The 26,411-nt window shown below is 40.6% G+C and overlaps 1 protein-coding gene across 1 annotated transcript in view; it reads left to right on the forward strand.

The window, feature by feature from the left end:
• The window catches only part of tshz2 (teashirt zinc finger homeobox 2), a 71,042-nt gene that overhangs the window by 11,571 nt on the left and 33,060 nt on the right, over positions 1–26,411 (forward strand). Inside the window, exon 2 of the mRNA XM_030767670.1 lies at positions 1,077–1,233. Coding sequence (XP_030623530.1) covers positions 1,077–1,233 — 157 coding nt within the window. The remainder of the gene's footprint in view (positions 1–1,076; positions 1,234–26,411) is intronic.

A 26,411-nucleotide genomic window follows, 5' to 3' on the forward strand; every position in this document is an offset into this window, starting at 1 on the left:
GGCTTGATTTGGGGTGGCTAAAGAAATCCAGTTTAAAAAGGAAATTTCAGAGGCAGGAGCTGTGAGAGTGACAAAAATAAAACAGATCGGCTACAACAATGGTCCGGGTGTGAATCCATTTTTTTCCATTGTTGCTGCTGTTGTCTGGATTGTCTGCAGGTTCGGTTAATGATAAAAACAGTCCCAAGCTTTGCCTTTAGGCCTCTATTGTTCATGTATCTGAAACATCCTGTTCTGTCTCTCACAATAACACTGTGTACAGGCAAAGACTGCCTGACCGCTGCTCTCTGCAATGCTGAAACCAACAATTGCTTTTACCCAGAAAAAAAAAAAACATTGTATGGAACAAAAATTTCATTTTTCAACCCTGCTTGTTTTGCTGTTTATATTTTTGTTAACGTTTTTGGACAGAGCCATGAATGTGTGACTTGCTGTTGTAAGGTTAAGGAACATTCGGTTTATGAAGACTGATCATCTGTTATCCATGTACAACAGTAGTGTTCAGTCCTCTCAATAAGATGGTAATCAAGTTTTTTTTTAAAGAATAAAACATTTGAGAGAGTCCACAGGCAAATCAGCAGTTTCTCTAATGACTGTAATAGAAGTGTTTAAAAGTGGAGGGAACTCATCAGTCAGTGGCCTTGTGGAGAGGAAGTCTGCATGCCTGTGCCCTCTCTCACACATTCCAGTGCTGCATTACCAACGCTGTAACGGGATCTGACACGGGCTGGCTGAGAAACGACTAACGCCAGTGTTTTCTGGCACCACTCTTTACACTGTGCCCACAGGCCTAGCGTGCCGTCTCTCCTGACACACACGCTGGCGGGCCGGGAAAGGGTTAACTGCCAGGCCAGTTAATTTCACATGGCATGTGGTAGAGGGACACAGATGTGACAGATGATCTGGAGAGAGAGAGAGAGAGAGAGAGAGAGAGAGAGAGAGAGGCGGGTGGGCACTGTGTTGTGTCTCCCAGGCTTCTGTGCTACTCAGTTACTTATTCTCCTTTTGTAAAATGTCCAAAAAAAAGTTTCTTCACATGGGTCAGAAGGTAATAAATAATGTCTTACCTTCTGTAGCAGCGTCAGAGCATCTGCGGACGAGAGGAGGAGGAGGCGCAGAAGGAGGAGGAGGACAAGGCCTTTTTCACCTCACAGAAATGCTGTGAAAATGCGCAGCTCTCTGCCTCTGAGGAGTCACCAGCACGGCCCCGTGATTTAAACGACAGCGTTAACTGTACAGGAGCAGTGAGCGTAACGTCATCAAACAAGAATATATGTATCAATGAAATTTAGATGTCTTTTTTTTGGTGTCTTATTATTGTCTATCTACCTGAGTGGCATTTCATTATTGCCATGGAAATGGTGGGCAAATGAAACATGGGCATTGCCCGGTGGGCAGAGCTCATTCTAAATGAGAGACATTAACATTGAATAGATAATTATGTCATTATTGTAGATTGAAGAAAAAGTCCATGATGTGTATCTTAACCTGGATATCAATTTAAAACAATAATAGAAGCTTCAGATGGGCCCTTGAATACAAGTGTGTGTGTGTGTGTGTGTGTGTTTGTGTGTGTGTGCAGAGCTTTGTTGATGAAGAAGAATTTTACAGATCTTTAGATTTGGAATTTGAATCATTTAGCACAGCAAGCATTAGGCTTGGTGTACAACTCAGTGCAAATGTCTGTATGATACATGAGGTTACTGCAAGGTGAGGAGAACCAAAACAGTGGAAGCAGTGTATTGTGGGTATGTGAGTGTGCGTTTATGTGCAGTGGAGAGTGAGTGGGAGCAACTATCAATTTGTATCACCATTCCAACTCAGATACATCATATTTCCCAGTAGTTATTACAGCGACTGAAAACAACTCTCAACTTTTTTTCTTCCTCTTCAAACAAGATATGAGTAACATGTTCTAGAAATGAAGCAGAGGGTTTTTTTCTGTGTCATAATGAGTTGTGAAAATGCAGCTGTTTGCCGGAAATCACCTGATTCTTACTGTCAGCCCCAAGATATTATCAGAGATATGAACTTCTAAATCAGTCATTTCACTGAGGTGAGAGAGAAAGATAGATAGATAGATAGATAGATAGATAGATAGATAGATAGATAGATAGATAGATAGATAGATAGATAGATAGATAGATAGACAGACAGGTAGAGAGAGAGAGAGAGAGAGAGCATTGTATCTTCTCAAACATTTTTGTTTCTGATATTTGTTTAATTATTAAGAGTAGAAATGGTTTTTTGGAGTACATTAACAGACTGATCTTGATATTAATATGAAACAATACGAATTATGAATTACACAATGTGTAATAATTAAGACTAAGTTGTCATCAGGTGTTTGTTTTTAAAAGAGGGGTTTCATTGTATAGATCCGTTTAAATTCATTACTATCAATAATAGCATTAAATAACAAAAACAACCAAAATTCACCCAGTCTATTTTAAATCCACTCCACTCCCCCACCCCTTCACGTCACACAGTTCATAAGAGGAGGTATATCATATGAGTACATATTTATGGGGAACATTTGCAGCATGGAGAAAAAGAGAATCAATTTCCCGCACTCCTCGATAATTTATGGCTTTTCTGAGAGCGCTCGCACGGGGAAAGAAATGACACGTCAGGTTCATCATGTTTGGAGTGGTAGTAAAGATGCCAATGTGTAATCTTCCAGAAGCTTCTGACCCCTGTACAACCCCTCCAACTAACCACAGCCAACAATACGCAAACAAATGAGACCTGAAGTTCCTCCCAAATGTCAATGCTATGAAGACTGATTTCAGTATCGCTGTGTCTGCCCTTAATGTTGCTTTATCTCACAGACAGATCTAACATGGCTGGCTCTCCCACTGCATGGAATTGTGAAGCACAATATTTAATAATCAAGGATTCCAAACATAATGTTCCACCGTTAGTGTGTTTGACTGCTGCTCTGATTTGACTGATTCTCACAGAAAGAGAGAAAGAGAGAGAGAGAGAGAGTCAGAGAGAGAGATATTTAGGGATTGTGATGCTAGCATGTCAGTGAACCCAAACACACAACAGTCAGGGTCATAAGCGTTGTCTGGTGCCTGAGAAATCATGTTTCTTTCTCTCCTTACCTAAATGTTGACCTTGAAGATGTAGCAGGGTCATGCCAAAAACTGTGGCCCTCAGCAGCGTGAAATGTGTCGGTCCAGATGGTATTGAGCGGCATCATCTTGCTAACTGTCTCTGATGCTATCAAAAGGCTAGGGCTGAGCACATGAAAATGAGAGAGAAAATTAAGGCCGACAACTAGACACACAAAGACATCAAGTCTTTTTCTTCTTTTTTCTTCTTCTTCTTCCTCTTCTTTTATAATCACAAATTACAATTAACCTATTTTTCAGAACAAATGCATTGTCTCGTGATTTCTCATTCCTGGCATAAAATATACACTCAATAATGGAAACCTACATATAAAATTAAGAGATCTTTGCCTTATACACACCGAAATGCCACAACATGAAACATACAACCCTGCCGAAACAAACAAACAAACAAATAACAGACACGTAACAGAGCCGATGGAAGTTCATGAAGCAGAAGGAGAATGTAAGATGCATTGCCGTTCTCCAGTTCTCCAGCACAGACTGAGCACACAGGACAGGAGCCGCGTGGAAGCCAGGAGTGACACGTGTTAAAGTCTATTATAGTTAATGTTGAGATAAAGGTCACATTGCCGCTTGTTACAAATGAGAGAGGACAGCTCTGGCAGACAGGCAGTGTCAAATGTGAGGAAGACTGCAGGAAAACCCTCTTCCATCTCCCAGGGACGGGCGATTCTTCTCTCCTTCCTTGTGATTAACGCGTGCTTAATCATCAGATTAAAAGAGAGGGAGACGTGTCAGCACACTTCATCAGATAATACAAAGACCTCTGAGCAGAAAAAACCCCACTCTCATGAACACTGCATAAACAATGAAAAAAGGCTTAGTGAGTGTTGAAGAGCCCCTTTCGTCTGCGTCTAGGCTTCTTCCTTGCCAAAAATGGATGCTCCTAAGTTCTCTGTTAAAAATCTCTGTCGATGGCCAGCGTATAATGAGAAAATGATGTAGCTGGAGTGGTTTCCTGGTCCTGGACATTCTGTGTGTTTGAGTGTGCTATGTTGTGTTAGAGCAGTTGACTGGTTGGTTGTTATGGTTTCACATGTATTTGGGGGCTAATTAATGTGCTCGGCATTCATGTTGTATGCTGATTCATGCTTACTGCAGTGCCAAGGAGGAAACCTGATTCAAATCCATACTGCTAAAACTGACCCTTGGCTTATATTACAACAACAGAGAACTTGAAAGGAAGCGAACAAACGAACACAACTATTCCAGAGCTGAGTGATCCCAACCAAACACAAGGCACCAGTTTTAGCAGTCTCAAACTTGCTTCATTCAAGGCAGCAGTTTTAGCAGTCTCAAACTTGCTTCATTCAAGGCACCAGTTTTAGCAGTCTCAGACTTGCTTCATTCAAGGCACCAGTTTTAGCAGTCTCAAACTTGCTTCATTCAAGGCAGCAATTTTAGCAGTCTCAAACTTGCTTCATTCCAGCCCTTGGTAGCACGGCCTTTTTACTGTGTAACAATAGGAGGTATTTTAGAATGTGTGCGTGTTTGATACATAAATGAGAAAAGTTAGTGAGGAAATTAAAAACTTTGATTTCCAAAAAAAAAAAAACAACAACAACAAAAAAAACACCACCACCACCACCATCAACAACAACAACAAAAAGCAAAATCAAAGGAAAAAAAAAATCTAAAAACGCAGGACCACCTGTATTGCTTATACTGGCTGTTAAGCATTGGAATAAAATTTTGTGCAATATGCATAACCAAATGCTGGAATAATGAGCCATCTGCATGTGTGGTCCTCTCCTCAGAGATGCCAAGAACGGCACCATCTGCGATGTAGCTACCAGCTGTTTTCTTTCTTATTACATGTTTATTAAAAGCTGGAGGAGTTGTCCTCTGTGGGGAAAAAAACAGAAAGTGGGGGAGGTGACAAAAGAGAAAGAATGTGGGTGGGCATCTTCTTCAATCTCTATTTAAAGAAGTAGAGTTGATTCTGCCACGTCGACCTTATTAAAGGAGCACCCCCCCAAACACACACACACACACACACACAAACACACACACACACACACACACACACACACACAGGAGCACATAAACAACAGAGCTGCTGAAACAATAGAAGAAACAGTGAGTGAAATGTAGGTTTGAAATGATTGTTTCATTGTTTCAAGGAGAACAAACGATGACAGGGGAAAGACTTGAGGACTGCAGTTAATTTTGCTGCGACGCTGGAGAAAACTGGTCACTACACATCAAACAGGGCTGACCTTAAAGCCACCTGTGATCTCTTTTTCTGTTTTTTTTTTCCAAGCTGTGATTGTTTTGTATGAGATAAAGGGTAACCTGCACTTACAGCTGCTTTTAGGCTAAAGCTCAGATGTGTTTAACCATCACAGAGCGTCTGATATCAGAGTCCACCCACAGCAGAGACCTGCACACTACAGCTGGGGCTGTGTTGGATGGATACAGGATCAGATGAGACAGTGGTTAACCTATTTGTGCCTAATACATCACATTGACACCGTTTCACGTGTCTTTAGTAAAAAGGATCAGCTGATAGTGACTTTTGCTTGGACTGTTTCCTCTGAGAAAATCAGCCTTGAAAGATCTTGCTAAGAATCACAACAAAGTCAAATTTTTTAGTGACAATGGATCTGAAAGGATTGTGAAGTTGAAGTAGTTCCGAGGAGCACCTAAGTGTGACACACACACACACACACACACAATCACACACGTGCACACAGACACACACACACATGCGCACACACACACACACGCACTACTGCTCTGATTTGTCCAGATCTTTCTGACAAGCTGTTTGGAGGAGGAGATGAATGTTTGTCCTGGTTCTTACCGAATCATTCAGACGATTTAAATACACATTGCACTCATGGGAGATTTATAGCATCATGACAACGAACATAAATTCAGCACAGACAAACAAGACCAAATGGATTAATCTTTGATCAGATTACAAGGATTAAATACTGAAAACAATGACTACCGCTATCGATTGGCCACAAGCGGAACGTTTTCCATAGGAGTGACTGTGATCTGCGAGCGAAACTGTCATGCTGAAATCAAAGCTCTTCTGATCGTGTCTGGCAGAAGTGCCGACCACCCTCTGCAACTGTCAAGAAATCTCAGATCGTCCCAATGCAGACGGACAGCGGCTCCCTGCTTTGATGGACACTGAGAAGCAGTTCCGGAAACATCCATCAGCATTTGTGTCCACTAAGCCAAAGTTGGACAAGTCAGACCCAGACAGCCACGGACAGACAAAACCTCGGATGGACACTCTGTCGCCGCAGACTCCCACAAATGCCGCGGGTACATGTGACAGGTCGGCTTGATTGCCTCACCTGACCGCAGCACATGCAAATGCAAGAGGTTCTGAGCGTGACAAGCACAAGCACACACACACACACACAGTAAGGGCCAAGTGACGAGCAATTGTGTGTCAAGACAGTCTTGCTGGGACATTTAGACGCAAGCACACAGATGCGTGTCCCACACAGTCTTATGTTCTCAATCAGTCAGAGGACACTTGACTGTCACACGGCTGTGGACTCACTCAGCCTGTATCAGATTTGATTTGTCAAAGCATTGCACAGTACAACAGCATCTTAGTGAGGTGACGTTTCTGCTCAGTGGACAAACCCACAGGAACCAGTGGGCCAGATACGGGATACACACATACGTAACGTGAAACGTCTGAACACACAGGAAATTACTCACGGTTATCAAAACATATTGCCTCCAAAATTTATTTGCATTTTCAAACTTTTACAGGTGAAACAGATATTTTACATTATAGACTTTATATTTCAGGGACAGGTTTGCAACAAGGATCATCTTCTTATTAGTCTGGGTCCATTAAAGATTTTTCAAATCCAAGAAACTAAAGAAAGCCTCAAACTCTCTCTCTCTCTCTCTCTCTCTCTCTCTCTCTCTCTCTCTCTCTCTCTCTCTGTGTGTGTGTGTGTGTTTTGTTGAAACAATAAGCTGACATGTGGCATTCCTATTGGCTGAGGGAGGGTTTTGTTTACTATCCGTTACTGAACAAACTGTCAGGAGGCCTTTATATCCTGAGCATGCTAACATGCTAACGCAAAATACAGGCTTAAGACAGCACTGGACCACTGCTCCCAGTTTGGACTCTCAGTGAGTCTGCTTGTCAGAGCGTAGTCGCATGTGTCAATCCTCCTGTGAAGCCTTGTTCGTAACGCACTCCATTTCTGAAGTTCGGCATGAATAATGAAGCTATTTCACCAGGGCACTTTAACGATACTGCACACGAGAGGAAATAGGTCAAACGCTCTAACGCTCTGGCATTGGAAACATCACCCCAGCTAAGACCCCAGTTAGCTTTAAAAATGTTTCTTTTTTTTCTTCACAGATTCTAAAATGAAAGTATATCTCGCAGCCCAAGCAGATTCTGCTAACAGGACTTCTTTGTTCCCTAATCAAATATTATGATTGTCTGTAGTAGTGAGAGAAAAAAAAAATCTGGGATAGGTTACTGTATGCTGTAATTGGACATTATGCAAGACTGCAGAGCTACAGAGCCCGAGGAATTAATTAACCTCTTATTGTTCAGTTTCTGCAACGTGGAGATAAATTGGAATGTGACTTCCTCATTTATCTGAGTGTCCTGACTTCTCCTTATTGTCCTCTTGGCAGGACAACACAATCCACCTCTGAATATGTGAAAAAAAACAACAACAACAATAAGAACAATAATAACATCTATAAGTGGATTTTAAGTGACAGTAGACAAGAGTGAACTAAAGAAAAATGATACGGTTCTATGACTGATGAAACACTTGCACTGCTGTAATGCTAGTGCTATATTGACCATGCTTATGTAGATTCACTATACAGTTTAAAGCATGTACATTCATATGTACATGCATGTGCGCACACACACACACACACACACACACACACACACACACTTTATGGTCACAGAGGTGAGTGACCAGCAAGAAACCATTAGGACAAACATATGTGTCTTTGTTTTGGGTTCTCTGCTGTTCCATTACAATGCTCTGGTATCCGTCTTGACTGAGCCTTTTTTAGGGAGCATGCTTTTTCAATTAGTCAGTTAATCAGCTCAAAACTGTTATTACAAACAACAAAATAAGATCAATGTGTAATGCTCTGAAATGCTTTAATTATGCAAAATCTTCTTTCTTTTGGTATCATCTGGAAGTGTATCAATTCAACCAAAACACAAAGAGTTTCCATTTGGGCCAGCCTTAAGGAGGACTAACCAGCTCTCTCTCTCTCTCTCCCTCTCTCTCTCTGTCTCTCTCTTTTTTTAATTGGGTTACATGTATTAGATTTTCAAATTAAGTGTCTGCTGTTAACAATATGCATATGTTGTTGTTTCTCCTTTGAAAATTACGACGCTCAAGTCTTCAATCACTGGCTGTCTGTCTCACATGAAATTTCAGCTTTGAATCAAAAGCAGGTTTGGATTCCCAGGGCCCTCAGTCCTTTCATCACTGGGAGTGCATTTTAATTAGAGCAGCTCGCTGCTGCGGATTTGCAGCCGGGCTGCGTAACTAAAGAGCCCAAACCCCACCATGCAAATGAGAAAACACCAGCACCACGTTTATTAGAAACGGCCGGAAAGTAGAAAAAAGTTGTCTCGACCAAGAGTTGCCACAAAACAAACAAACAAACAAAAACCAAACAAACAAAAAACTTGCAGGTGTGTTGATAACCTGACAAACAAAACTTGAGGTCAGTTCAGTCTTAATTCAGTCAGTTTAAGCAATCCATTGACTGTGAACACCCCCTCTCCCCATACTAAAATTTTCAGTGAATATTTTCACAGAATCGGATAGAATTGCATTGGTTGAATATCAGTTCATTTTTGACTGTGCTTGTAAATTACTTCACCCAAAAACATCTGAGCAAACATTTTTCTCACGAGCACAGCGCAAACTTGGGAGGATATAAAATGGAAATGTTATAATAGTAGAAATTTGTACTTTATACAGTGTAGGTGATAATGGTGATATTAGGTCAGTGATTTATTTGAGTGCTGGAGCAGATGCACAGGCTGCTGGAGGCACAGACAGAGGAGCCCTCCTGCCCTCAGAAAAGCATCTGCATTATAACAATGTCAGAATCATATGCATTTCAAAGCACAGAGCACAACTCACATGCACTGCACTGTAGGGATAAATGACAACTCTACTAACACACTTTTCTATGAAAAAAAAACTCTTTACTTTACATGTTTATCATCGTCTCAACAGCATCATATCTGACTGGTAAAAATGAGTTATTAAGACACCAACATAAAAATATTTCCCAAAATAGAATTCATTTAAAATGTATTAACTTCACATGAAAAGCTCAGTTAATGATATTCACCATTAAACTGAAAAGGTGAGTGGATAAATGATGTTTTTTAAAAAAATGTTTTTATGATCTGGTACACTATTAAACTACACATGTACCACTGGACTGTGTGTGAACGGGATCAAGATTCTTACAGTATGAATTTAACACAGTATGAATGGGTGTGGAGAACCTTAACTGTCCCATCGGTCAGTGTAATCCTAACACAGGAAAATAAACTAAAAGAATACACTAAACTAAAAGAATAAACTAAAAGAATGCCTATATCTGCTTATTCCCTGTTATGGATTGTGTGGTGTCACGCTTGTGATGTTATAGCTTGTCTCTGTCATATCAGATTCCATATCAAAAATCATCTGAGACACACACACACACACACACACACACAGGTCAAGCCATGTATGGCAAGCAGCTACAAAGGAACTGCATGCAAGCTGGCAAGTGGACATCTGCGTGCATGAGTGTGTGTGTGTGTTTGTGTGTGTGTGCATGCTAGTGTGTATGTGTATGAGTGTGTGTGTGTGTGTGTGTGTGTGTGTGAGAGAGAGAGAGCTGTCAGTATGTGCTGCTGAACACACAGCGTGTATTAAAAGCTGTCAGACAGGTATGTCCAGGGTGGGAGCTAAACACTGATTGATCGACAGAGTTCATGTCAAGTTCACCGCAGGTCTCTGCCATCGCACCTCAGTGACTGGCACCCGTGTGTCCGAGCAGAAAGAAAGACAGAGAAAGAGAGAGAGAGAGAGAGGAAGAAATAGATGAGAGTCTGAGGGTAACGTCATTGCGTAACAGATGAACAAAGGGGGCATCATCTCTTTGTATGGCAGTAGGATCATTTATCACCCAGCTATAGGAGAGAGAGGGTGTCTGCTGAGGTCATCTGTAGCCAATGAGTAATGGGGAGTCATTTGTTTATCTCTGACCTCAATGATCAGAGCTGGAGAGAGGGTACAGTGTGAACGACGGGACACTGAGGTGCCTTCGAGAAAGGCACCTGCGCTACTCTCTCTTTGTTTCAACCTTGTGAAAATGAACTCACATTCCTTTAAAAGCTTTTTACCTAGACCTACCGGCTGTGGTGCTATCATTGATAACTGAAGCATTTGACAGTTTACTGGCATTTCAATTAACTTCAGTTATCATATTTACACTGCCATGTTTTCTGGAATGTCAATAATGCTTACTCCTAAATTACACTGGAAATTAGCCAGAATAGATCAGTAGCTTTACTGAAAAAAGAAAGAATTAACTGAGTAAATAAATACTTCGTCAAGAGCTTTTAGTGATTCCAAATAACCCGCCGTTGCCAGGTACACAATCATTTCTCGAGTTCGGCTCCATTCGGCGTAGCTACAAACTGTCGCCAAGAGGCAAGAGACGAGTAACATTAGAACCCCCCCCCCCCCCTTTCTTTTGCCTTTCCGTTTTTTTCCTCTTGATGCAGAGCGCCCCACATCCGCATGTTTTCGCTGGCCTCTGTCTCTTTAATAAACTCGTGGTTATCTAGTGTAACAAATGTCTAGCTGCCATCATCAAGTCCAGGCGGAGAGGGAGGAGTTTTTAATGTTCAGTTTGTTCTATGGATCGATGTTTGCTGGCATCGCCTTACCCTGTCTGTACCGTGTGTGATATAGTATCTCATACAAGCGGTTTTCTGTGTCCCTTTCATATATTTCGCGCACTCCTCGAACTGGCTTTTGACAACAGTCGTCCTTTGGCTTTGGAAAAAAAAGAAACGGAAAGAAAAGAAAACAGTCCGCCATAGATCTAGGAACGCAAGAGGTAGAAAGAGACACCCGTCCTGACACCTGATTTGACAAGGCAACGTTTCTGATACTGGATTGTAAGGAAGAGAGACGAAGTCCATTAAAATCTAAATAAAGAGTCGCTTCTCTCTCTGTATGGACTATCAGAGACTGCTTACCAATTTCACCTGGGCACATTCTACGTGAACTGTAAGTTCAAAATGCCAAGGAGGAAACAGCAGGCGCCGAAACGGGCTGCGGGTAAGGATCAAATTGACACCTATCATTCCAGTCCTCAGCAATTTTTGGTCAAACACAAATGCCATGCTTTCCCACGTATGCTGACGTTTTTTCTGAGATACCTCCTCGTTCGTTACTCATACAAACAAGATATATTTCATACTCGCATGGACATTTTAGAACTTCGCCAAATTGTGAAAGATTGGGCAGAAAAGGGGTTGTCTTCGGACTATTTTCCGTATACATTGTTTTCGATTAATACAAAGGCGATGATGGATTACACGATGTAACGACGGTAATTTAGGTTTAATTTTAAGATCGCTCTTTTTCGTTCTTGAAATATTTTCTCTCATATGAGAAAAGTTTGAGGCTTAACTTCAACGGGGTTTCGAAGAGACTAAACAATTGGTCGCTTAAAATACCTTAGAGGAAGGGAATGATTTCAGATGGATGTGCCCGCTAGGATAGGAATATCAGCTGAACTTCCTATGAACCCTTAATATCTCATAGACAAACGGAGAAACACACTCTAATACACTTCGCTTACTCACGCACCCGCACGCACACACGCACGTACACACACACATACGCACACACACACACACACACACACACACAAAGAAGGATGCGAGAGAGAGAGAGAGAGAGAGAGAGAGATGATTTGTGGTTTGAATACAACAAATATAAAAAATAGGTTTAAATATAGCATAAGAAGGAGAAAGGCGAAAAAGTATGGCAAATGCAGTCTGTCTTGATCTTTAAATGCAGTTATTTGTGTTTTAGTGTAATGCGTTATAATGTAGCGCTATGTTGAATATACTTAATTTCAAGTCTCTGGTGTGTAGACTTAGACTTTCTATAAGAACGGAGAGTATTTTTGGTTTTTTTTCCTTTCTTTTCTTTTTTTCTTTCTACTCCGCTCTTTGATCTAGCATATGATTGAACACTTGTCAGCTTGCATTTATTGATAGATTAATTTCTAATAGATGCATATAAATCACCTATTTTCGCCGCTTTTGCGGGCTGTCTAAAGCGCACACAGTAGTGCAGCACAACTAGAAACCCATGTGGTTCAGTAGCCTACGGAGTTAGTGTGTCCGTCCTAACCACATTTTCAAAGAGAAATAATGGGACGAGGTGTAAGGGCGGTGTTGTAGCCTGAGGGATCGTCATTAAAGTCTAACATGCTCACGTTAAGCTTGTTCACAGCTTTTGGGCGTGGGAATAAAAATAAAATAAAATAAAAAAAGACAAAAAACAAAAACAAACAAAAAACCCCTGTATGCTCTGGTTCTTGCTATATGACCTAACTTTATATGTTGGTTCTATAAGAAATGCTGACTTTAGTGCCATTTATAAATGATTAATAAATATGTTGTAATATATACTAATTTTTTTTCTTCTTCTTCTAATAATAATAATAAATAATAATAATAATAATGATGATGATGATGATGACGATAATAATAATAATAATAATAATAATAATAATAATAATAATAGCAACAACAACATTCAGATTGGTTTCTATAAAATGGCTTATAATTTATTTAAACAAATAGTAAATTTATTCAAACATCATTTCCAAGTGAGTTCTAGAAACTAGCAGTGTAGTTTATAGTACACAAATACTGAGAACATGATTGTGTTGCTGTTATCTGTTAAGACCCGTTAAACGAGAAACAATACTGTAAATTACCTAGCAGTGTTAATGAGCCATACAGTCCGCATCATCACAAATGCAACTCAAGACAGGGAGTGACTTTGGTCACGTTGTTGTGTGTTCTGGGTTCTCTCATCTTATTTATTTATTTATTGACTGACTGGAGAAATGATGGCCTTTTGTTATGGCTATGGACACAGCTCCCAGATGGTTGTGAGTGTGGGCCAGCAATGGCAGATTTTACTACCCCCTCAAGATACTCAAACCCCTATCTGACAGTCCTTCATTTCGTAGCCGCACACCCCTCCCACACACACATACACACCATCTCTAAATGCCCTCCTCTCACAAACAATATGCCTGCGATTACTGGAGGGAACTTTAGTGAAGATTCCTAAACGATTCTTTTCCACGCTTCCTGGGCTGTCTGGGCTGTAATCTGCTAAAATGTGTCAGCCCTATGGAGAAATAAGCCTTCCAGAAAAGTTTCTTCATTGTTGAGGTAATTGTCTCCTCTTTGACAGGCGCATTCATCAGTGGCTTAATGGTCAATCAAAAGTTGGCAGGCAGAGTGTTTTCATTCTTTCCCATGCACTACATTAGGAATACTTAATCAAAATGTCTCCCGGTAATGGCTGTGAAGAGTTCATGACTGACTGATCCTTCTTCAGCGCCGATAGAAAATTAACAGTGCGGCGCAGGAGCGATGTGGGCTCGCAGATAAACAAATTGTACATTAATATTTCATCTTCAAGACCTGGGATGTGCTATCAGCAGCAGCGACGGCAGAATATTCCGGGGCCCGTGTTGTCATTTCTCTCTCTCTCTCTCTGTCTCTGTCTCTCTCTCTCTCTCTCTCTCACACACACACACTGACTTCAACCTCCCCACCACCCATCCACCCACCCCCAACCTACCTCCTTCGTATATTCTTGAAGGCTCTTTGCAGCTGTAACTCATTTCACTTGATGACTTTACTGGGGTTACAGAGAGTGACGACAAATTGATTACCTGGCAGAGTAAGAATGGAGCGCAGAGAGAGACGCCGAGCTGACAGTCATGCTATAATAATATGTTTAATGATGTGTGGAGGGGGGGGGGTGAACAAGGAGAGAGAAAGAGAGAAAGAGCTATTAAAATAAGACCTGGGAGGATGCGAGGAATGAGCTTTTTTTTTTTCTTGTCTCTTTCTTTTTGTGTGTGTGCGTGTGTGTATATATGCTCTTTAAAGACGGAGTCGGCTCTGAGGATAGAATATCTTTGGTTGCGTTGTGATTTTATCTGCGGGTTTATTGTACCCCCACTGTGCACACGCGGCGTCTCCTGTCGAAGACACTTCACCCACTCCCAGCAGAATTACACAATTAATATCTCTTGTGTGACTTTGAGACAGATAGCGTTCATGAGAAGGTCAGGCATATTGGGTTTACTGTTTCTTCAGTCTCGGAGTAAAGGATTACTTAAATCTCCATTATGAAACACACTTGTTTTGACAGTCTACCGGCAGTACAAAAAAAAAAAAACAGCTGGAAAATATCTGTGTATTCATGTTAGTCTCATTTTGATTCATAGAAGAGCCATGCACTGTCTTTCACATACCTGACTGAAACAACTGGAAGTGTTTTCACATTTTATCAGCACTCAATACATTTTTGCTCTCCTCAGGCACTTTCTGTTTACTAAAATCGACTTATTTATACGTCTTTGGATCGTGTCGCCATGATCCAGAAGTTTCTATAGCCTCACAGCCAAGGGCCTAGTTCTCTTATCTGTATTTGTGATGCCTTCTGCTCCAAACTGTTAGCCCAATTTGCTGTTAACAAGATAAATTGGAGAACAGACAAAGGCATTAAGTGTTGCAGTGCCAGTAAGTGAGTGACAGGGGCTTCTGGGAACTGGCAAGCTGAAAGTCCTCCTAAGTGGCCCGTTGTTCTGGAAACGGTCGAGGAGTGAGGCAGATGTTGTTTATCTAGTCTAGGTAGAGACGGCAGGCCAGTGCAATCATTTGACTGACTAAGAGGCATTAAGGCTGAAAGGCGGAGGAAAAAAATGGTTCAGTGCTGAGGTAAGAAAGGTTGTGCCATATTTAGCTTTGTACACTGCCAGTTCTGACTGATAGCTGCTGGAATCTACTGATTATTACATAAAAGCATGATTTCTTTGTCAAATCAGTCTGTTGGTGCCAGTCATAATTTGTGCGTGTGTGTGTGTGTGTGTGAAACTTACTGGGCTTCAATAGGAGTTAAAGGATTGTATGTTTTGTTTTGCGTCTGTGTCCTAACATACAACAGATGAGATGAAGTCTGAATACTTATTAAAAGTTGTTTGTTAACACTGGTTGTTTAATTCGAAATGACAGTGGGTTTTCTCAGTGTCTCTTTTTTAGATTTGTGTCAGTGACTTTTCTGTTTAAATCCTATCTGAATTCAATAGAGTAATTAAGAAATGGCAAATACAGTGATATTAAAATGGTCATTTTCATTTGCTCTGGAGAACTTGTATCTGATTGGTTTTAATGTGGAATATTAGTGGAAGAAACCAGGCAGGTGTGCGAGTAAAGACATGTATTAAAGACACAGAACAGAGAACTTAACGATAAATCCCGTAACACATACAGTAGAATGTCTAAATTATACATTAAGTAATAATGCATTGCAGACTTGTGCTAGGCCTTTTCATTACTTGCTCCATTCAGCCCGTACCGCGGTAAATCCCCCACGTTAGATAGTGCTGCTGTAAGGATTCATACACAGCAACGTTTATCCTGTTTGCAGATGATCTCACCATGTTTCCGCTAGCATGCCTCAGTGGAGGCAGGTGGGGCTAGCTAACGATTTGGAGAGGCTCTTTTTTTTTTTGTCTGTGAAGCAGACAGGGTGGTGCATGGTTTAGGTGATGAGAACGGAGCCTCCTATGCCCTCCAGCTTCGTTTGGCTCTCCTGCATGGGGCTGAGGAGGAGACGGGGGAAAAAAAAAAACCCTTTCCCTGATTGGTCCCAAGGCAGGTGCTGTGCTGTGTCGCTCCTCACTACTGCGAACGCTTGTTCACCTTGCCTTCCCTTAGAGACCTGCACCAGTTTCCAGGCAAATGACACAATTTGATATGCTGGCGGGGCAATAGAGGTGGATAATGTTTCTATGCAATCATCATGGAGGAGGTGTGGGAAAAAAGAAAAGAAAAGCATAAAAGGCTATTTTTTTGTTTTGATTTCTTTCCACTCATTAAAGTTGACATTTGGGGATTTTGTTGCACCCAGGGTAAAATGCATTACTCCTGCAAGATGTATGCATATTACAGAAATTACAGAAATGTTGTTTTGTCCCATTCAGGACAAGTAGCTGGGTTGGACGGTAGTCTATCTGTATCGGATCCCAGAGCGAGGGAGTCAGACAGGAAAAGTCTTAGCGACGAGACAAAAACTCCTTTTGTGTGGCCTGTATTTGATTACAGGCAGGCATTTTGATGGTTTCACAGTGCACAGTTGCTGTTAAAATGACTGAATCAGATGCCGAGCCCACCTGACAAACAGCGCAAGATAATCTGTAAAGCACATTGGGGGGGGGGGGGGGTCACTCCAGGCCCAACACAGTTCTCTGCAGCTCTTACTATTGCAAAGTCAGAGCAGAAAGTAGAAAGTAATTATCAATAGTTGTGGGGAAGTAATTCAGCTGGAGTTGACCCATCTCAGTGGGCCATATGGTTCTGAAGTTGTACAAAATAATCAGTGTGGGGTTAGGTTTCCCTCTCCAGATACATTTTGGGAGAGGGTGCTGTAAGCAGGCAAGAAGAGGAGGGAGGGAAGGGTACGGTTTCAGCTCCTGCTGTCATATTTTCTGTACCTCACCAGACGAGGATCCTGTTGTTATGAACACAAAGGTTTATTCTGTTTTTAAAGGTGTCAAGGTCCCACAGAGACTAGAGATATGGGCTGTACACATTACCTAATCCCCAGTGTCCTAACCTGACAGTGCTTCTGTCTGGTTTCCAGTTTTGACTGGATTTTACCAATATGGCTCTTAACTGATGGATTGATTAAAGTTTTTCACAGCATGCTTTGCAGGCCTTGATTAATTAATTGGCACAAATGATTTATGTAGGATGAAGCATGACTAATGGAGCCAAGACATAAACAGTGGTAGTTCATAGAAAACAGAACACTCATTTCTCATAGCCTTAATCTTGGTTCAAACTCACAGGTGAAAACCAGCATCTACTATAGGGTCCTCAGATACAAAGGCACTGACTTGGCATGCAGTGTGTGGTGTGTTTAACTGTATTTATGCAGTAATGTACATGTTAAGGTACATGCTGACATACAAGAGGCACAAGCATTGTTTTAATTGGGCATTGGGCCTCCAGGGGACACTAGTAGAGCCTTGGCATACGTTCTCTATCCATCAGAATGTCTTATTAGAGACATGAAATAGGACGAGAAATGTCCTGGGCTGTTGTTTTGTTGATGGTGGTAGAAAATTGCGTCTCTGCAGTCCTTGTGAATCACAAGTGTTCAGTCAGTGTTGGGATCTGGTGAGTAAGTCAGCTGTGGCCATATGGTTTATATAGTTTTCATGCATATCAAACCGTTCAGTGACCACTTGCACTCTGTGGCTGGGAGTACTGTCTTCCTGGAGTAGACAGGACAGATATCATTCAGTACAGGCTAGAGGTGATGAATCAGGATGTCTGTTGGACTTACTGACATTTACATTGCCCTGTTAGGAGTGACTGATCTAAATCTGGACAAAACAATGCAACCCGCACCATAATAAAGATGTCAAAGTCCCTCACCATGGGAAAAAGGCATTTGACTGTGTAGGTTTCCTTTGCTGTTAACCATATATGTCTGTGGGTTGAAAACTGGGTGAATAAGGACTCATTTGATCATGTGATCTTTCCCCTGCTCTGTAGACCACTGCCTTTGAATCATTTAACCAGTTAAAATGTGCATTTTTGCATGGGGGGGGGGGGGCATCAAAGTTGAGGACAAAGCACTTTTGACCACTTTTGGCCCTAACCAATGAATTCTTTCCCCATGTCATCATCCTTAGTATTAGAGCCGGACCAATAATCGGTGTGCCGATATTACCGATATGAGCTAATTGCAGATAAATCGGTATTGGCGTTTATAACTCGACAAATCACAACAATCAGCTGACCCAGTGGAGCAGAGTAGCCCACAATGGAGATCATCTGTGTTCATGGTAAGTTGTCATGTGAAATACATTACTTAAATAATAATAAATATCCCCACTTCTCTTAGCCTAAGTCAGCCTGACAACATTCATGTCAGCCATGCCTGGTTTTGCTGCAGTAACGTGAAAGCTGATATCACCAGTCAAACATCAAAATTATGTTTAACGCTACGGTACTTGAGTGGTGTAGACTAAGCTGTTCACAAACTTGATTGTAGGTTTATTTATGAAACAGTGTGGCAGCTCTAGCGAGTAAACAAACAACAGTCCTATCATTTCTCCCTTCTAAAAACTTCTAAAAATTCTCTGGCAACATCGTTCACAGCAGCTTATAACGCTGTCCATTGCTAAAATAGGTTACCCACAAGGCTAGCTAATGCCATTTTTATCAGTGGAAGACCGCTAACGTTAATGAGCGGTTAAACTATAGCGTTTTACTTATTCTGTCTAAATGAAGCAATGGTAAATAGATATGTTTCTTGCATGTCTATAGTTACAGTCGGTGCATTGGAAATTATTAAACCAGAGGGGACATATAAATAAACGTGAGCTGAACGAGTATTTAACATGGCTTGGTAGCCAAACAAAGTTATCAGTCTATAGTTTAATAATGGATATTTTTTAAAAACTTTTTTGTATTTTATACCTTTGACTCTTATTTGTCAAAACTTAAATAGATTTTGTTGTACTTTTGTTTAAAGTACTGTTAATGACAATAAAACAAGTTTATTTTTAAACTGCATTATGTCGTGTTATCTTGGTAAGGACTCTTAGATAACTACACATAACAAATGTTAGGGAAAATCTTTGATTATATAATGTGTTTCTGGAAAAAAAAAAAAAAGAAAAAAGAATATTGGCTGATATATCATTATCGGATTTTTAAACTCTCAAAAATCGACATCGGTATTGGTCTTAAAAATCCTATACTGGTTGGGCTCTAACCAGTATTACTAACATTGTTAATATCACCAACATGACTTGCCATGCCAACATCACCAGTGATGCCAACATCACCTTAGTCAGAACTCGTTGTGAAGCATCAGTGGATGGAGAATTCTTCATCACTGAAGCTCCTTCAAAACGTACCCTGAGAATGACCCGCCACTGAGATCTCTTCTTCTAAAAATGATAGCCAAAATAATGGACGACTGGGCATGCTCAGTGGTTTTATATAAGAGCCTAAGCATGATACGACATTAATAGTTTAATTAAGTCAGGAACCACAGCTGTGTGGAAGCACCTGCTTTCGATACACTTTGCATTGCTCATTTGCTCAAGTGTTTCCTTTATTTTGGCAGTTACCCATTCAAGATTGTCATGTATACTGCACAGTTCATTAACCATATATTATCCTGTTTTACACCCTTAACTCATCTCCAGGGACTCGACCATATCTTGACCTTGCTGGTGTACAGTAGGTCCTTAAGGGGCCATACCTTAGGAGTGATGAGTGGAAATACAGTGTTGCTCAAAAAGATGGAAACTTCATTAATCTGAAGATTATCCACAGTGTACCTGATTTGCTTCCAATCAAGTGCTTAATGAGTCTCAATTAAGATGTATTACACAAATTAACCCTGGCCTGCTACTGTCTACAGGAGCAGGAGGTATGACAGTCTGAGGCTAATGGTGTGATCTGTAATGATTAGAAAAGCAAACTTTTGCTGAATCGTGAGGAAAGGCCTACAGGTAATTCTGGTTTATGTATCAAAATGTCGTATAAAAACGTGCTGTGTAACGGAACACATCCTGTTTTTATCCTGGTGAGATGAGATGATGTTCACACCTGTTCGTTAAGGGTTTCTCTCTTGCCTTTTGTTGTGTTTTTGCAGCAGATTGCTTTACAGGAAGTTGCAGGAAAAAAGAAAACACAAGCAGAATTTATGCTCAGTGACACTATGTCAAATATCAATTTCAAACTGTCATTTAAAATAGACCTTGACTAAAAGACATTTCAAAGAGATATTTAATTAAACCACTGTTGTAAATTCTGTTGAATGAAAATAAAGCACTTCGTACCCAAACGTCTAAATGAGAATGTTAAATGTAAATCTCAGAGTGTTCAGAGAGTTCTGAACACCTCATTAGCTAATATCCAAACAGTGCCCAGTATTTGGCTCTGCACGTTGCATGTCTTCATTTAGCACAGACGCTGATGGCTTCCTGACAGCTTTATAGTCGACAGGTTTCATGATGCGTCATACGGTGCAATTACAGGGGAACTAATATGACAAATGGACTCGATATCCCTGCTTCCTGGCTGACCTCTGTGTCCTGTCTTCTCCATTTTCTCGATGGAGGTCAGACGGAACCTCACAGATTTTTGCCAGGCCGCACTCCATGGTAGTAACGCCCATGTAGCCTCGTCATTAACACGGAAGTTGTTTAACATCGGGCAGAATGGCTTTTTTTCCATGAAAAGAGCACTTGACCCTCAAACATCTAAATCCCATGTCAAATTTTACTTTTAATTCTGTCAGTACTTTTTAATAAATTGTGCAAATTTAATTAAAACTAACGTCATTTCTTTTAAAATATAGTAACATTTTTGTGGATAGTCCGTCTATAAATCTGTCTGTGTCAGAGAGTCATTTACCATACTGGTAACCTTAAGAGCGTGTTTTATCTGACACACACTCAGGTCCAAATGGCCGAGCTACAGAGACATGTTGTAACATGACCGTGAAATGCCAATATACTGTAGCGTTGATATGCTTCAAATGTCAGAGTGGAGGCGATCACAAACGCAGTGTTACGGGGGCAAAGCAACTGAGGATTTTTCTGCAGCATTTAGCTAAAAGTGCAGTTGTCTTTTTTCCCCCTTAGCGTCTTGCTATTCAGGAGCATTTGTTTAAAAAAAAAAAAAAAGATATAAATAAATAATTGTCGTAAATGAAAATCCTTTCACCTTCTCAGTAACCTTTTTGCAATGAACACATTCATAATTTCTGATGCAGAATGGCCTGTTTGAACATACAAACACATGATAGGATGATGGGGAAGCAGGAGCTATAATAAAACGTCTTGTTTGTGTCCTTTGCGAGCCCTGAGCACACGCGTGCATGCGCTGCACCATTCTTCTGAAACTAACAGCTTAATTGAAAGTCATTAAACAGCCTTGACAGCGTAGGTGTCCTTGTTGGATATAGAATAATTCAGTTGTACTTACAACTTCATTAAAGCACGCAGAATGAACATATTAATGCTTGCAGGCGCTGTGTTACTGCTGCAAAAACAGAGCAACAAAGATGGACTTTTTTTGTTTAGGTTTTTTAGAGCTGTACAGAAGTGTTAAAGCACTCACAATCAATTCCTCAGTAGTTAAAACTGGAAACATTAACTAGTTACAGCTCTGTTCTAAAATTGTTAATGCTCACATCCTCCTTCATAGCTGTAAAACAGAATCACAAGACCGATGTCTCAGTTATGCCCAGTTCAGCATGTGTGTACGCGTTAAAAAAAATTGTCATATGTTTACCTGCTGCTTGGAATTAAGTCATTTTTACCCCTCTGTTAATGGGTCAGAGAGGACATGGGAGGTGTTGAAGACTTGAAAGCCACATGCGGTAATCATGAGATGAAGAGGTAACTGGTTCCAGATTAGCTCTTGTTAATGGTTTTGAGCTCCTGGATCAATTCTGCATTGATTATGGTTTGTAATAGATATTTGGGGATGTCTAAAGCAGCGTTTGGCAACCACACCAGAGCAGCACGCTGGGGTTCCCTTTGCTGAGTTCAGGCGCATTGGAAAAAAAAATCCTAAAAATGGAATAATGAATAAATGTGATTCACAACATTAGACTTGATTGTCTACAAAATGCATATGACTTGATTAAGCTACTGAAAGAGTATTTGTAATGTCATCTTTTGAATAGATTGACGTCACATGAACGCAAATGCACTGACTTGTTTAATATATCCCCACTAACACCAGTCACTTAACGTCTTTTACCTGTTTGGTCTCTCACATGATTCAGTCCTGCTTTTCCAGTCACATCTAAAATAGATTTGGAATGTTTGGCTTCAGTTTTGGCTGTTGTATATTAATTTTTCTGATTTCCAAATGAAATTCGGAGTGCAGTCAAAGGGTATTTAAAATAATACCAAACTTCATTTAATGTAGACTCTAGACTATAGAGACTTTAGAGAGAGTTCAGTGTTCAGACTGTAGAGACTCCAGAGAGAGTTCAGTGTTCAGACTGTAGAGACTCCAGAGAGAGTTCAGTGTTCAGACTGTAGAGACTCTAGAGAGAGTTCAGTGTTCAGACTGTAGAGACTCCAGAGAGAGTTCAGTGTTCAGACTGTAGAGACTCCAGAGAGAGTATAGTGTTCAGACTGTAGAGACTCCAGAGAGAGTATAGTGTTCAGACTGTAGAGACTCCAGAGAGAGTTCAGTGTTCAGACTGTAGAGACTCTAGAGAGAGTATAGTGTTCAGACTGTAGAGACTCCAGAGAGAGTATAGTGTTCAGACTGTAGAGACTCCAGAGAGAGTATAGTGTTCAGACTGTAGAGACTCCAGAGAGAGTTCAGTGTTCAGACTGTAGAGACTCCAGAGAGAGTACAGTGTTCAGACTGTAGAGACTCCAGAGAGAGTATAGTGTTCAGACTGTAGAGACTCCAGAGAGAGTTCAGTGTTCAGACTGTAGAGACTCCAGAGAGAGTTCAGTGTTCAGACTGTAGAGACTCCAGAGAGAGTATAGTGTTCAGACTGTAGAGACTCCAGAGAGAGTTCAGTGTTCAGACTGTAGAGACTCCAGAGAGAGTTCAGTGTTTAGACTGTAGAGACTCCAGAGAGAGTTCAGTGTTCAGACTGTAGAGACTCCAGAGAGAGTTCAGTGTTCAGACTGTAGAGACTCCAGAGAGAGTTCAGTGTTTAGACTGTAGAGACTCCAGAGAGAGTTCAGTGTTTAGACTGTAGAGACTCTAGAGAGAGTTCAGTGTTCAGACTGTAGAGACTCCAGAGAGAGTATAGTGTTCAGACTGTAGAGACTCCAGAGAGAGTTCAGTGTTCAGACTGTAGAGACTCCAGAGAGAGTACAGTGTTCAGACTGTAGAGACTCCAGAGAGAGTATAGTGTTCAGACTGTAGAGACTCCAGAGAGAGTATAGTGTTCAGACTGTAGAGACTCTAGAGAGAGTATAGTGTTCAGCTTGGTAAAATGCTCCCATTGTTCCCATAATAACAACGCAAACATTGGTACTCATAAATTTCATTTAGGCACAAAAGCAGTGATTTAAAAACTTTGACATTTTCCCCCTCTCTACCATGATCTGAGTTACATTAAGTGAACAATGGAAAACTGAGGCATATTTTGCTATTTAATAGCCAATATAACAAGCTGTATAATAGAAAATTACTGAGGGAAAAAAAGTGAAAGCTCCCTGGAATGAAAAACTTTCAAATCCGAAATCCGAAGCTAAAGCTGAGGTCATCACATGACAATTTAAGGGATTTGAGAAAGCAGTGTGATTTTTACCTTGTGTTCTCCAACTTAGTTTAGGCTAATACAGCGATTCTACCATGCTCCGTTCTTTGGACATCTGTGGTAGCCCATTAAAAACATTACTCTTTTGGGTTACATGAGATGGGGTTTTTTTTGGCATATGTCTTGGTCCTCTCTATTCAGGCACGGTACCAGAGGGGAACTAACACTTGAAACAACTCTGAAAAGTACACATCTGAAAACTACACATCCTGCACGATCAAAAGTTGAAATGAGTGGAAATCGGAATTTGCCAGGAAACTGATGGCGCTTGTAATAAGTGTGTGAGTAATACAGTAATTTAGCAGAAGAAAATAAATGTGAGGAAAGCAATGAAATTATGCAACATTACAGTGCTCTATGAAGATGAACTTGCTCCACTGAAGATTCCAGGAAATGTAATTTTTCCAATTAATTGCTAAGTGTTCTTGAAACATTTTACCAAGTTTACTAAACCTTCCGTCATCTTTGACAGGGGGCTGAACAGTGGATTTGTCTACAGTGAAGCTTTGGTTTTCCTAAGGTTATTTCACTTGCCTCATGTGGACCCTGTATGGTAACTGAACTTGGTATGGTCCAAACCTGCTTCTTTTCGGTCTTCTGTACCTGCTGCATTTCACTGAGTTCAAAGTGTTTGTAGTTGGTTAGTAAATATATAAATGCCACTATTGTAGCTGAGACATAAGAAACCCCTGTATAAGAATGGAAATGTTTGACTTGAGATGAAATATTGAGTGTCTGCTTTCTTTTAATTTCTGGTGTTATTGGTGAGTTCTAGGCTTTGTTTGTACACTTGGCTTTGAAGGATTTGAACATTGTTATCAATGATTAAAAATAATGAGTATTAAATACCTTGGTTAGTGACTGATTACATTATTGTTTTTTCACCAGTATAAAAATTAGACATGTCTAAACTCTGTGTTGTTTCCCCTGAGTTATTTTCTATTGTAAACAGCTGGTATATTGTTGTTTTAACCCTGAAAGGTTTACATCAAGCCAAGAACTAACCGTCAAACCTCTCAAAACATGCACCTATATACTCACATTAACACCCCCCCCCCCAAAAAAAAAAAAAAAACATAAAAGGAACCAAGAAAGGCAAGCAGTGGAGTGTCAGGTGTCTGAGGGAGTGAGGAACAGCCCTCTCCGTTTGGTGAACGTGAAGATGGGGATTTCCTCTTTGGAGGAGGGAGCTCTGGCTTCATGCAGGCTTCACATGATTGATAGTGTACAGTGGAGGCTTTGTACAGGAAGATGTGTGTCTCACTGAAGACTAACACTATCTGCCTGAAACAAAACACCGTGCCAGAACTTCCTGTATGCACCTACTCAACACGTCGTCAAAAGGCTTCCAGTAACTTCCATGTGGGTGTAGAATTATGACACAGAACTGAATCTAAAAGGATATACAAAATTATAAAATGGTTGATGACTAGGACTAGGTAGCTGAAAAGATAATTTGGCATTGTGAGTAAAGTCTTTGTATTGAGTAAAGTCAGATTACCTGTTTTTGTTGTTGTTTTTAGTTAGAGTTTAGTGAGAGTGAAGGTGTTTGAACTTTTTGCACTTTTCCATAGATGTTTTTGTTCATGTTGGTTTTCAAAGTGAGTGGAGAACATTTTTTGTTGTTGGAACACTTATTAAACAATATTCATCAACAATAAACTATTGCTCATTAACTTTGGATAGTTAATCAAACATTACAAAATGAATAAGAGGTAGAGAGGAAAAAGCAGTCTCCACTTTCTTAAAGATTGTTTTTTATTTCATTGTTACCCCATCACCATTCTGCTTCTCATTTACAGAACTAAAACAAACAAACAAAACAAAACCCCCACTTTCATTACTAAGGACTTTATTTATTTCTTTTATTTATTTATTTATTTTTACTTATTTTTAATATGTTTTGAAATGTTGGCATTAAACAGCATACTGTTTCTTATAGGGTTTTCTACATTTACTCTACATGCAATCACACACTAAAGTTATATGCTCTGTATTCATTCCCTCCTCAAGACAACATGTGTGTGCTTTATTTTTCAGTGTGTGTGAGGGAGGCAGTGCATGGCCAAGACAACATGTGTGTGCTTTATTTTTCAGTGTGTGTGAGGGAGGCAGTGCATGGCCAAGACAACATGTGTGTGCTTTATTTTTCAGTGTGTGTGAGATAGGCAGTACATGGGCAGGAAAACATGTGTGTGCTTTATTTTTCAGTGTGTGTGAGGGAGGCAGTACATGGTCAAGACAACATGTGTGTGCTATATTTTTCAGTGTGTGTGAGATAGGCAGTACATGGGCAGGAAAACATGTGTGTGCTTTATTTTTCAGTGTGTGTGAGGGAGGCAGTACATGGGTGGTAGGGGAGGAGGCAGTCTGCTGTATCTCTGGAGTCACTGCATAAGCATATGAACCCGTGCACTCATCCGCTCACGTCTCGTGATGCTGGAATCTCAGGAATTCTCTTTCCTCATTTCTTCTTTCTTTTTTTTATCCCCCAAACTTTCCCTTGCTTCCTCTCACAGGGCCACATATATCTGTCATGTTTGGTCCGTCAGTCTCCACGGTGACCACCTGTCTCTGAGACTGGCTGTAGACAGCCTTGCTCAGGCAG

This window comes from Chanos chanos, chromosome 3, assembly GCF_902362185.1.
Source record: "Chanos chanos chromosome 3, fChaCha1.1, whole genome shotgun sequence".
Taxonomy (NCBI): Eukaryota; Metazoa; Chordata; class Actinopteri; order Gonorynchiformes; family Chanidae; genus Chanos; species Chanos chanos.